Source organism: Paramisgurnus dabryanus, chromosome 5 (assembly GCF_030506205.2).
Source record: "Paramisgurnus dabryanus chromosome 5, PD_genome_1.1, whole genome shotgun sequence".
Classification (NCBI taxonomy): Eukaryota; Metazoa; Chordata; class Actinopteri; order Cypriniformes; family Cobitidae; genus Paramisgurnus; species Paramisgurnus dabryanus.
In genome coordinates, this window is record NC_133341.1 from 27,400,603 (window position 1) to 27,414,722 (window position 14,120).

The following is a 14,120-nucleotide window of genomic DNA, read 5'->3' on the forward strand; positions in this document are numbered from 1 at the left end:
AAGAAACAGAGATCAAATTGAATCATGCAGATAGCTAAAACAGTTTAATGCCACTCTAGTTCAGTAGGTCTAGCTGGTAACCCATCCTGGCCAAAACTGGTGTTTATTTGGTTTAGATGGCCAAACAGCTGGTCTTTCAAGAAACAGACAACATCCCTCTAAACAATCAACAAAGACCAGTCTAACAAACTTGACCAGACTGGAAGACTAGTTAAATACGACAGGCTGGTTTAACTTATTAAAGCTTATAATATTGTTGCCTCCTTAAAAGGGTATGTTCACAGAAAAAAATCTAATTCTGTTTATTCACCCTATAACCTGTATACATTTCTTTGTTCTGCTGAATACAAGGGAAGATATTTTGAAGGATGTTTGTAAACATACTATGGAAGTGAATGGTGCCCCAGATCTGCTTGATTTTTCAAAATATCTTCATCTGTGTTCAGCAGAACATATAACTTTATACAGGTTTGGAAAAACTTGAGGGTGAGTAAATGATGACAGAATTTAAATTTTTCAGTGAACTATACCTTTAAGATGAATCACTTCATTGTTTCACTCAAGTTTTGGATAAAAGTGTAGGCTTAATGCTAAAGGCTATGTTTGCACAACTTTTGAAAAATTTCACGTGCACGTGACAACGCAGTAAAAAAGAGTAACTAAACGAAAAAATATTATTACTAAATAATACACTGTATTACGTGGGCCAGGCCAGTAGATGGCGATGTTACCTTGTAAAGAAACTCTTACACACTTATTATGCATTTGTCTACAGAGTTGGAACTACAAACAATCAAGATGGCAACTTTATTCAGATGGACGACGAGGGCCCTGGACTTTAGAGGGCCATAATGTTGTAAACTTTGTTGGAGAAGCGTTACTAAACTCAGTATATTGAGCAGCACAAACACAGTCCTTTAGTCCACCACTGTTGATTTGGTTATACTCGCACATGCCTATAGACTAAATTAACCAATGCACATGTTTTAACCGTTATCACAGAGACAACAAGGCGTCATTAATATCCACAACTTTACACTTTACCTTTTTTTAAAGTTAGCATTTTCAGGACACCTACAGTAAATGCAGTTATTGCCAAACTGCATAAAAACTTTTTCGCTGTGGTGTTAGCGACCCCTAAATGTAAAGCAGGTATGTGAGCTCAAGCAACTACTAGTACAACCTGCTTCAGCTTCATGTCATACTATATAGCCATACAACAACAACACTCTTATTCGTTCACTTATTTGCTTACAAACTCAATCACTCACCCATCAAGCTCTGCAGTCTCAATGTAGACCAAGTTTAGAGGTTCACTGGTGGATAACAGGAGCAGATCAGCCTATAAGTGAAAGAAACAGATACATGATGCTACGTAACAGCATTTTTATCTATCTTTTAGTTAGTTTATAACTTTGAGTGCCTTACTGTAACAAACTGGTTGTTTTCTAACTTGATAATGTCACCCACTTGAACATTCATCCATTTTTCGCTTATCAGCCTTTCAGGGAAAGAGAAAGAAAAGTTTACGGCATGTTTTGAAAGTGGGTGTGCATCATATGTTTCCAATTAATTTAATGTGCTCTATATAATAAATGTACATTCCAATACACTTCATCATTTACATCAAGTGATGTGTGGGGGACATTAGAAGATAAACAACTGACTGTAAAGAACCGATATCCAGAAATCTGAACTTCTGGAAAAACTAGCCATAGTACATGTTTTAGTTGTGAGTTGGTTGTTACAACTATGACACATTGACATTGGTCAGAAAAACAGGAAAACCTTTCTGTGCCGGCAGCTGTGTCCTGTAAAAATGACATGTTTGTTTTGTATCGCTAGTGAAAAATCTAAACAGTTATGACCAACCAGAAGGTTTAAGTAAAAAGATAAGGTGCATAGGTTTTAAAGAGACACTCCACTTTTTTGAAAATATGCCAATTTTTCAGCTCTCCTAGAGTTAAACATTTGATTTTCACCTTTTTGGAATCCATTCAGGCAATCTCTGGGTCTGGCGCTACCACTTTTAGCATAGCTTAGCATAATCCATTAAATTTGATTAGACCATTAGCATCACGCTCAAAAATAACCAAAACTCGATATTCAATATTTTTCTTATTTAAAACTTGACTTTTCTGTAGTTACTTTGTGTACTAAGATTGACGGAAAATTTGAAGTTGCGCATCAGCCGAAAATTGTCCCCTTAGTATCTTTCAATACCAGGGGACTTTTTTCAGGCACTGCATAATATCATTGCGCCTCCTGCAGCTATGTTACATCAGCAAAGTTCTTGATTATTAGGCCAAAATGAGAGTATAGTTCCTAGCCATATCTGCCTTGAAAATTGCAACTTTTAATTTTCTGTTGATCTTAGTACACGATGTAACTACAGAAGAGTCAAGTTTTAAATAGGAAAAATATCAAAACTTGGTTATTTTTGAGCGCAATGCTAATGGTCAAATCAGATTCAAAGGATTGTGCTAAGATATGCTAAAAGGGGTACTGCAAGATCCTGAGATCAGCTGAATGGATTCCAAAACAGTAAAAATGTAATGTTTAACTCTAGTGGAGCTGGAAAATTATTAGTATTTTTTTTTAAAGTAGGATAGTTTCCCCCTTAAAAGGGATAGTTCACCCAAAAATTATAATTCTGTCATCATTTACTCATCCTGTAAATGAATACAAACCTGTATTAATTTCTTTGTTTTGAACAAATAGACAGATATTTTGAGCAAAGTTTGTAACCAAATCGTTTTTGGGCACCGTTGGCTTCCATAGTAGTATTGTTTCCTGCTATGGTAGTCAATAGCGCTCCTGGTTCCTGCTTCATTACAAATATCTTCCTTTGTGTTCAGCAAAACAACGAAAGTTATACAGGTTTGTAGCAACACGATGGTGAGTAAATAATGACAGAAATTATATTTCTGGGTGAACTATCCCTTTAACATATCAGGTTGTACCTCTGACAACAGCCCTGAATAGATCTTCTAGTTAACCAATTAGTTTAGTGGTAAATGTGCTGGTTATTTATTGGGTGCATAACTTGTTTTTTTCTTTTTTGCTTGAAAACAAACATGTGCATAAACTGGACCAAGCTTGACTGTAGTAGCAGAGCTAAAACACTACCAAGATGGCCACAGAGTGAAACAACTTAATACAGAGCCATTGTGTAATAATCAGAAACCAAAACCAAAGATCTGCTTTTATCAACCAATGTTGAACATTCATTCACCCTTAGTTAACCACTTAACCATTGACAACATTCAGTGAATACAATGTGAATAATTGTATAAAAAGTAGATTACTAGTAAGACTGGGAAGTGGAAAACAAATACTGCAGCCACTTACTTTCCATTGAGAAGTATGTTCACTTTACGGTTATTCACCTGCCTGTCACTTCTGTGACGATTCTGCAATTAGAGAAAATGATAAATAAAAAGTAAACGAAGACAAAGGATTGACTGTATACAGATTGAAAAACTACCAAAGATATTGAATATAACAAGATTGAGCACTCATATTACTATAAATACGGGACAATGCAACAATCAATATGGCCGCTCTGGCAAGGAAAGTCCCGCCTTCCAGTTAAAAGAACCAATCATCCAACAACAACAACAACAACGATTTCAAACAGTAGTATGCTAAATAAATTGGCACATGTACACACCTACTCATCTGTATATCCAGGAAATTTGCATACTACAAGAGGAAGTGTGCATACTATAGATGGATTTCAGTCACGTGACCTTTTACATCATGCCGCCATCTTTAGGACCTACCGAGTACCAGTAGGCTATTGACAAGCATTGGCTACCTTGCTACGATTTACGGATTTCTTATCTTTTACTGTCTATGATTCTTACAGATACAGTAAAGGGCTACGAAAGACAACATGTCGGATCTCGACTGTCATGAAAATAAATGCTACTTTAAAAAAATATATCCTGGTTAGGGTGTGATGCCTTCTCGATCCCTGATGCGTTCTTCCAGCCGCTGTCCGCTGCTACCGAACTACCACTATTTTACAACATAAGAAGGCGCGACACAACATGAAACTTTGCTCGAAGTATCACCTGGATCTCTACACATGAACGCGACCATTGAGAACATTGTTTGTGTACACAGAGTTTACTAAAAATAAAGGTTTTGTACAACTGACTTTGGCTGTTATGGTGTCCGCTTGTCATCTCTGCCAGACGTAAATAATCGATTTTGAATCGAATGAATGAATATCATATGAGGCTCCTTTTTCAACCTGAAGGTCAATATTGTTTTTCACTTGCGACAAAACAATGACTTATCCGTGCATTTTTATGGAACTATGCTTTAGGAGATATCAATCTTTACAATCCTCCCTCCTTACGTCGCAATTGGAGATCGATACATCTTGACTGGGAAGAAGGCGGCGAGCGGACGCCAAATCATCCAAAGTCAGTTGTTCAAAACCTTCTTTTTAGTTAACTCTCTGTTCACAAACAATGTTCTCAATGCTCGAGTTCACGTGTAGAGACATAGGCGATACTTCGAGCAAAATATAATGTTGTGTTGAGCCTTCTTAGTGTTGTTAAAATAGCGATTTTGATGCTCACAGCATATTGAAGGCATAGCTTCTAGTTCTTTTGCGACCACTTCAAGTCCTTAAAATGGCGGAAGACAAGTGAGTGACGTCAGCTGATATCCATGTATATCAGGGGTTCTCAATCTTTCTAACTTCAAAGTCCCCCTACTGCCCACAGCAATATTTGAAGGCCCCCCCACTCACAATTTCACAATTGAAGAGAAGCAATATCTTCATTCTTAGTTGTTTTAGCTTATTCTTAAGGAGACATATCATGAAAATCTGACTTTATTCATGTTTAGGTGCTATAATTGGGTCCCCAGTGCTTTGGTAAATCATTGCAGAGGCAAGCATGTTAAAAAATAGGTAATTGAAATCTGGCTCCCCTTGTGATGTCAGAAGGGGATAATACCGCCCCTTAATCTGCACTATCCAACCACGGCACTGCCATTTAGTGCAGAGATCAACTCATTTGCATTTTAAAGGACACACCCAAAAACGGCACATTTTTGCTAACACCTACAAAGTGGCAATTTTAATAGCATAAATTATCTATATGATATTTTGAGCTAAAACTTCACATAGGTACTCTGGGGACAACAAAGATTTATTAGACATCTTTAAAAAGTCTTGTGAAATGTCCTCTTTAATGCTTGTTTTGTCTTATTTTGAATAATTTAAGTCATCTTGTGACCCCTTTGAAAGTTTGCGAGGTCCCCTAGTGGGTCCCGGCCCCCTGGTTGAGGACCACTGTACTATATACACGTCAACGTTTAAAGTGGATCAAAAAAAGTTAATCAAAGTTCTCCAAAGACAAGAATGGGAGTTGGGAATTGGTTTTAAGACAACTTTTATGAAAGGTTTTGATCCACTTCAAATGTTGACTAGTATACTTCACACAATGGTACATTTGGTGTATTTTTATGCATTTGGCCTGGCGCTTTTTTATCCAAAGTGATTTACAGTGCATTACAATGTATACTTTTTTATCAGAAGGTGTGTTCTTTGGGGATCATACCCCATGACCTTTGCAATGATAATGTAATGCTTGCAATTGGGCTACAGGAAGAGTAAGGGCGCACTCACACTCTCCAAACCAAACCGCGCTCGGGCGCGTTTGACCCCCAAAGCCTGGTTTGATTGACTAGTGTGATCGCTCTGATCCGTGCCCGGGCGCGGATTGATTAATCGCGCCGCGGTCGGGTTGCAGAGGTGGGCCGGATCGCGGTTCACTTGGGCTCAGGCGCGGAAGGCTGTGGTGTGAGTGCAATCGCGCCTGAGCGCGATTCAAAAGGTGAAGACGTCAGTTGCGCGCCCACTCACCTTCATCTGCCTCCGTAAAAACCTTTTGATTCGCGCAGCGGGGTTACGGGAATGTCCGAGCTGCACACGTGACAGATCAACGAAGCAATATGATGACATGTGAGAGGGCTGTCTGTAATCGCGCACCATACGACTCCGAATAAAAAAACACAGACTTAACAATACGGTGGGTTCCAGTGTTAAGAGAGAGCTTTACTTCCTGCTTTTTCAAAACAATCGCATCTTAATGACGAAAGCGCGCCCGGACTCGGATCGATACAATGTACAGTGTGAGTCCGTGCACCTGGGGGAGTAGGGAGGGGTGACAATCGCGCTGGGGCATGGTTTGGTTTGGTTTGGATAATGTGAGTGCGACCTAATATTATGCCATTTCTAACAACGGCAATGTGATGGCCTCTATCCAGTCCCAAAATCTGCTGTTTTCAGAAACATGCGCTTTATGGAGAGGGGGAGACAGAGAGAAGTGGTGGAGCGCAGGGGTGTATTACAATTCCCCTCCACTCCCCTCAGCAGGAACATAGGGACTATTGTGCTCCTGCTGAGAGTGAGGTAGCACCCCTGTATCATATTTTCCAGTCCAGCACAGAACAAACTAAAGACCCTAACCTTTAACTATACGAGTCGGGGGAAAGTTTGTTTGACGTTTAAAGAGACACTCGTGTGCCAAACTAAAGGGCATTTAAATTGCACGTGCTTAGCCTTTTGGGAAATACAGATTTAAGGACAAGATGAGTTCCTCTCGGTCACATGAGGACAACAAGCAAAATAAAAAAACTCAATTAAAACAGATACAGACTTCTCTAATACAAACATTAAACTTCCCCCTTTGGGATAATGAGATCCTGCTGTTTTTAGTTAGTATGGGACCAAAGAAAAAACATGAAGACAGAATGAATAGAGACCTTCAGCGTGTTGTGTACAATCACATGAGTGTGTGTACTTACGATATCATCAATGGCATCTTTCGCTGCAGTGACTGTCAACACTAACACCAGAGGCACAACGGTGGTGAACCACGGCAGAGAGGAAATAGCAGGAATAATCTACAAAATACACGGGGAATATAACTTATACATGAATAACACAAAATAAAGCGCTCAAGATTGAAGTATTGTAAATGTTAAGATCTTTGTTACTCATGTTATTAAGTAACTGTAGTCATGAGACACTTATCATTGTGTAAGGATTGAGAAACACATGTAAGACCGTTGGATGATACAGGAAGTCAGGGTTATGTTTTGGTCACATTCTCGGTACAAATGCAAGACTCCAAAAATATCAAATAAGGAAATCACCTTCCCGAGGAATTTCACTTCCTCTGGCACAGACAGTCCCCAGCGAGAAAAGACTGAGACAGTGAAATGATGGCTAACTATAGACACAATATAGTCTGGGCTCAGCATCTCAACTTATAAACTGCTGGTTAAACACTGCAAGATCTCAGAGATTAAACCTGTTAACTAAACTCTGTTTTTTACGTACCTGCAGGATAAACAGAAATAGAAAGTAAGCATTGGCGATCCTCTGAAACTGCTCAAACAAGTTGAGAGGCAGGAAGGTGAAGACGTTGTATTTGGAAGTTTTGATAGAGTTCGTCTAGGAATAAAGAGAGATGGATAATAAGCAATGGTTATTGAACACTGTTGTGATGTAATGTCACAGTTGTGAGATACTCTTTAGACGATACTCACAGCATACTTAAAAGATAAGTTATATTCTCTGTCGTTTGCTCGGATTTTCCTCTCCACTTCTAGAAACAAATATAAGGAAGAGCATGTTAAAACAACCAACATGTGAGCCAAAACAACAGCTTTTAAGATATATTTTACATATGAATTTTTTTTTAGTTTAAGTTGCATCTTTTAAAGGTGCACTGTGTAGATTTTAGCAGCATCTAGTGGTCAGAAGGGTTCCCACACCATAATTAACTTCAAATTCAAGGTCCTTTTAAGCACTTTCCAGGCGCAATATCCTGAAATTCAAGGACTAAATGTGCAGACACATTTTAAGTGAGAGCAAGGTTACATCGTGTTACCTTTTAAGATACATTGTTACAGTTCCCTTTTGAGGGAACTCGCGCTGCGTCACTGCGGAGACACTTTGGGGACGCCTCCAGGGGTAAGTGCGTTTGAATGTGTATATCAAATTCAACCAATGGTGAGGCTTAACTAAAAAGACAGGGTGATGCAGGAAGTATATTGCTATATTAAATATTGCAAAAGACGGCGTTAAAGGGACACAGGGAGTATGGCAAGGGAGACGCAGCGTCTCATCCCCTTCTCAGGGAATAACAGTTACGTACGTAACCCAAAACGTTTACATTTGTCAAACACAACTATGCAAAAAAGCATTTTGGTGTGAATCAACATTCGCATACAGAATATATAAGCATTTAAAGTGAACAGTTTAGCATGTGTGTTTAAAAAGTCTAGAATTTTTATATTATCATCCTACATTAAACAGGGAATAATATGGATTTTTTTCCAGAAAACTTCTTGCATAAAATACATTTTAAGCACTTTCAATGACCTTTATCTATCTATGTATGTTTCAAAAACTTCCCAGGGCCTTGAATTTTTCCACCAGATTCACAAACTTTCAAGGATTTCAAGGACCTGTGGGAACCCTGGGTCAGATTGCGAATTGCAACCAACAGCTTCAAAACGCATAGAGAAGCTACGGTAGCCATCACAGGATGAACATGTCATTGTCGGAGACAACGTAGTGACAAAACACACTCTCTATAGAACAGTTTGTCCTACTGTAGGAACATGGAGGCAGAAAATGGCAACTTCCGTATAAGGGGTCCCGCAGCGTACATAGATAAAAACGGCTCATACTAAGGTTATAAAAACAATACAGTTTATTGTGTAAGGTCTTTATACATCACTATAAATAAAGTTGTGTTTATTAAATAGCATTTCAGTCAATAGATCCTCCTAAAATTTATACAATGCACCTTTAATAGGAAATGGTCAGGTGATGGTTAGGGTAAGTTTCGGTGAAATCAGGACCAAGCTTTAAAATGTACGCTAAAAATTACATTAAGCAAAGACAGCACACTCTTAGAAAAAAATACAATGCACAAAAGCTGTCACTGGGGCAGTACCCTTTTAAAAAGGTCCTAAAAGTACAATTTACATATATTTGATACAAATATAAACCTTTGAGGTACTAATATGCAAATGTGTGCTTTTTGCAGGAGTACTGCCACAGCGACAGCATATATACCGTTTTCTCCGAGAGTGCAGAAATGCTTGGGTGACCTCAGTGTTTGCGGTTTGACAAGTTTGAGTAGTGTGAAACATTGACCCAACACAGCTGTGCTCTGAATTTACCTATTTCTTTCCTCCGGGTACAGTCTAAGCCAAAGAAGGACATGGCTTCCTTATTTCCCTCTTAAAGATGGCTCATCATTTCTCTGAAATGAAAAAATAGAGAAGTCACAAATCACTTCATGATTATCCTAGTGACCCATATCTCAAGATGACCCAAGAATAAACCAATCAAATAACCGAAAAATTAAGCAATGCAGCCATGATGTTTGAATAATGCACCACACCTTTTATGCAAACAATAACATGACACAATACACACTTAGACAGACTCAGGGTTCAGGAAACGGCACTTATGAACGCCCATTGGACCGAATTCCAGTATGACATCATCACAGAAGTTAATTATAGAAACCATATGTTTGTGTTTAAGAATGTGTGTTTTAAAAGACATGATGCAATAGGAGCGTGTGTGAGACAAATGCTAGCGGCATCGCTGGAAAAATGTTTCCCACTGCGGCCACAGCCAAGTTGATGTATTCCCATCACTTGAAAAACACAGTCATTAAAAAAAAAATGGGTGATGTAAATCCTTAAGCGGTTACAAATCGGTTTACATGTCCTACTTAAGTTTAATTGAAAATTTTCAAGGAATATTTCACTCGCAAAGAAAAGTTTATGCTAATACAGTGCAACACTGTCTGGTCCTTACATGTAGCCATCACTGGGGTGCTACCCTTTCAAAAAGTACACCTTTACTCCTAAAGAGTTCGTTTTATTGCCTCAGAGGTATCAAAAAGTGCATATTAGTACCTTAAAGGTAGATACTGGTATCAAATGTATACATTTCTGTATCTAAATGGTACATATTATGAGCTTTTTAAAGGATACTGTCCCAGTGACCATTTTCTGACAGTGTAGCAATGGCTCAGGTTTGAAAAAAGGCTCAATTAAAAGAAAATAAAAAGAGGTCACCGGATAAGACAGAGGTTGCGGTTGGGAAAAACAATCCCAGGACTACATACACATGAACCACAGAAGCACATATGGAGGGGGGTCTGGGGGTACAATTCTTAAAAACTAACCACAGACATTCATACAGAAACCGCCTATGCAAATGTTTTGAAGTGCATGCTTGTAAGCAATAATGCTAAGAGAGAAATTTTTCACACCTTTACCATATCATGGCCAACCTGCAACTTCAGTGTAAGAAAAACAAAAAATATATATTTTTTTGTGCATAAGACTAACATGACACCTTCATAATCATAACTTGACACGTGTCATGAACATGAAGGAGATTTTATGCACATGTATAACAACTGTCATTAAGTGCCATTTGTTCAGTTATGTCATTTTTAATGCAAAGATGACATTGTTTGAAATGTCTTTGTTATGACAACTTGCTGTTGGCTTTTTTCATGAACTTCGAGGATTTTGTTTGTTCCGACGAAAAAGGCCTCCTAACTTGTCTGCTTTACCTGGAAACTGATAGTAAACCGTGCAAATGATTTTGGCATGTTTTACCCAATTTAATGTCTGCTTACAAGTGTTAAATAATTTGAGTCAGTGACAATACTGTTTACGGGCACTTTATTGTCTTGCCATTGGCTGTGTGTACTAGAAACCAAAGAAAATCCTTTGTGTGTGCAAGAACACTTGACAATAAAGCTGATTTTATTCTTATGTCCCATCTATAAAGAATTTTTCTCCTCAGATCCTTTAACTTCTCAATCCTTTGACCTTCCTCTCCCCGGAGGAAAAACAATGCCAGGTACTTTTACAAATGCTGTCCGCAGTCTACAAGTGAAATGGCTAGCGTGTGTGTGCAAGAGATTCAGAGAAACTATTGTGTGACTCCTGCTTTACACCGTTTCCATTGACAGATAGCCAAATAACTTTTTTTTTAATTATTTTCTTTGCCTTTCCCACATAAGTAGGCGTGCGTTTGCAAAAAGTGAAATGTGGCGTCTTTGATCGGGTTTCGAGATGAGAAGGCAACAACGGCTGAGCTTGGTGGAGTCGCAGGATAGCTGACGCACTCCCGTCTGTCGCTGTTTCATTCACAGAGCACTTCAGATAATCTGTGATTCAGAGCTCTGGGGAGTATTTTTAAAATTTACAATGACTGTAAATGTGTAACAACACAGATAAATGGGGGCGCGGAAATAGACCTTTGACAGGATAGGGTTAGTTAAAAGGTTGTGTTATAAAAGACGTTACACTGTCTGGAAAAACTTATAATAAAATTATCCCTAGCTGTCACTGGGGCAGCACCCTTTAAGAAGGTTTATTATATAAGAAGTTAATTATATAAATATTACATCAAAACCGTGCCATTGAGCCATCACCATGCAACTAATACAGTAATAACAAAAGATAAGAAAATTGTCACATAATAGTAAATACTAATTTAGTGACCAGCAATATAATAGCTTTTCCAGTTTTTCCAGTAGTTTTATCAATCTGTTATTAAAGACTTGAAGTAAAAATTCCGAAATTAATGTGTGTTGTTGTACTCATGTACTCTTTAGTGTAATAAATCACATAAATATTAAGCAGGATATTAAGTGTTGTGTCCCTTTATTCGGTGTGTTATTCAAACACAACAGCACAAAAAGACGCGTTTCACACAGTAGTGTAAGCATTTTGTGCAGCATTTGGTGCAAATATTTTCATCTTTAGCGGAGGGGCGCACGGGCAACGCGAGCGGTTCACCTCAGCTCCACCTGTGAAACCGCCCGTGTTTGATCGCTTTCTGAACACAGTTGCCGCATCTTCGCGATGGTACAGTAACGGTGTTGTGTGAAATTCTGTCCCCGTGAAAAACTGTCCCAATGGGCGGGGCATACATGCATATTCATAGGTTCGCTCCGCTTTGGAACCAGCGATTGGATTGCAAATTCTTGTGTGTTTTCCAGCTCTTTTTATATTTATATAAGGTAATAACGCCGAATGATCATATGCCTTGTTCATATGTACAATTGTTTACATTATGCTTTGTATGTGCGTTTTGTAAGAACACTTTTTCATGGCTAAACAATATGCTATTTAGCCTATATTTATAATGCTAAACACTACAGCACGAATCGAGCACATATTTCTCCTCATTGTTTTTGTTGTATCTTGTCCATAGTTAATGTTTTGTTTTGTGGTGTATTTTGCTGCATTTATTGCATGCACTGCAATAAAACTCAAATCCCTGCTGAAAAAACAATAGAGACCATTACGCAATCTGTAATGGTTTTTAAAGTTTTAATGGTTAATGGTTTGTACTGGTTTTGTAATGGAAACCCTTATAATTTCTGTAATGGTTTCTTTTGTTTTGTTTTTTCGGCAGGGATATGGCTAACTACATGTATAAATAAAAAATTTAAAATGTTCTCTGGTGTTATTTTGTTTCCTTTTTGAGTTGGACTTTATAGAGCCTTAACGAAAAGAGCATTGCAATCATTCAAAGGACATGATGCATGATTACTCTATTAAAGCAGGATTCCTGTATATAAAAATGGCCTAACATTTTTTTTAAAGGTTATTTAACTAATTGCAAGACCAACATTGTTCAGACCAGCTTAAATATGTTTATAAGTGTTTCCCTGTGTTACTAAAAGGCAAAAATGGAAGAGAGACCAAAATATAAAAAAAAAAAACATTTTAATTTTCTTCCCGAATGAGATAATGACATGTTTTTAAACAGAGTGATAAAGAGAAGATGAGAATGAAAAGAAACTGACCATGAGTGTCAAGTGGTTGTTCTCATTATTTGACCCAATCAGCACATCATACTCCCCTGGATCCAGCAGCAGTACAGATGCATATTGTAACAAGAGTTTATTTCACTAATTCATTGCTAACATAAAATATCCATTTCAAGAAATCAGCAGTTCTTAAAGCCTTTTCATTAAAATGGCACTGCCCTACAAGAGGTTCAGTGGATGAAAGGATTTTTCAGTAAGTAATGTCAGACTTACAAGGTAATGCATTGATAAGTTTTATTTACCCTTCTATCTAAACAGAGGATTGATTTACACATAGAGAGCAATTATAAAAAAAAAATAAAAATAAAAAAACCAAGTGCAATGTTTAGATGTATAAATATGAATGGGTTGCATCACCTAACTTACCTCACTTTTATCACTTTCTCCAAGTGTAAGGCATTTAACATCACATGTCAATACTCTGTGTGGGTCGATTTACTTGCAGATTATGCCACATTTTTATCTGGCCCATATTACAATACATACAGATTGCACTACATACAGATTTGTCTAGAGAGGACGCTCGATGGTGACAGCTCAGACAAGAGGAGTGGTTGCATCACCCAGTTTTGGCAGTAGCCTATATGTACAAAAGTTGGATAGTACATCTGTGTTACTTTAATCATTTATGTTTATTTTGTAACATCTTGTGTATGTGCATAAACAAAGAAAATATTACATATGGAATGTAATTCTTAATGTATTTGTCCAGTAATTACAATGAGAAAAGTTGAGTCTTCATGTGTGTTGTGTTTTCAAGTGACTACAGCTTTTTTATGGCCTAGATTCAAATCAAAGTTACCTTTTTGTCTTGGTCCAAATTAGCCTCTTAGCACACAGGGAAACAACCACATTTTGCATTAGGCAAGGCTTGTATTTCTTTTCTTTTTTGTGTATGTATCAATGTATCGCTTTTTATTCCCTTGATTGGCCAAGACAAATTTCTCCAATAGGAGACAATAAAGGCTCATCTAATCTAATCTAATTTAGGTAAATAGCTTTTCAAATATGTTAGACCATTTTTATTTACAGAAATCCTGTAAATAGAGTAATGTTCACATACATGTGTATAATTTATAAGAAAATATGAGTATGCTTTAACCAGTGAGCACATCATGCTATGTGTAGTTTATGTTATGTTTGATTGTGGTTGTTTATGGATGTTTGTATATTGTGTGAGCCTTTTATATCTTATGGATG

The 14,120-nt window shown here is 37.7% G+C and overlaps 1 protein-coding gene across 2 annotated transcripts in view; it reads right to left on the reverse strand.

Annotated features, from left to right (window-relative positions):
- The window catches only part of atp8b5a (ATPase phospholipid transporting 8B5a), a 40,887-nt gene that overhangs the window by 15,936 nt on the left and 10,831 nt on the right, over window positions 1–14,120 (reverse strand). For both annotated transcript variants that reach the window (XM_065250778.2, XM_065250777.2), the window contains exons 2-8: window positions 9,226–9,308; window positions 7,579–7,637; window positions 7,370–7,483; window positions 6,832–6,930; window positions 3,352–3,413; window positions 1,429–1,501; window positions 1,272–1,342 (exon numbers count right to left, since the gene is read on the reverse strand). In XM_065250778.2, the coding sequence (XP_065106850.1) occupies window positions 1,272–1,342; window positions 1,429–1,501; window positions 3,352–3,413; window positions 6,832–6,930; window positions 7,370–7,483; window positions 7,579–7,637; window positions 9,226–9,268 (521 nt within the window). In that variant the 5' untranslated portion in view covers window positions 9,269–9,308. The remainder of the gene's footprint in view (window positions 1–1,271; window positions 1,343–1,428; window positions 1,502–3,351; window positions 3,414–6,831; window positions 6,931–7,369; window positions 7,484–7,578; window positions 7,638–9,225; window positions 9,309–14,120) is intronic.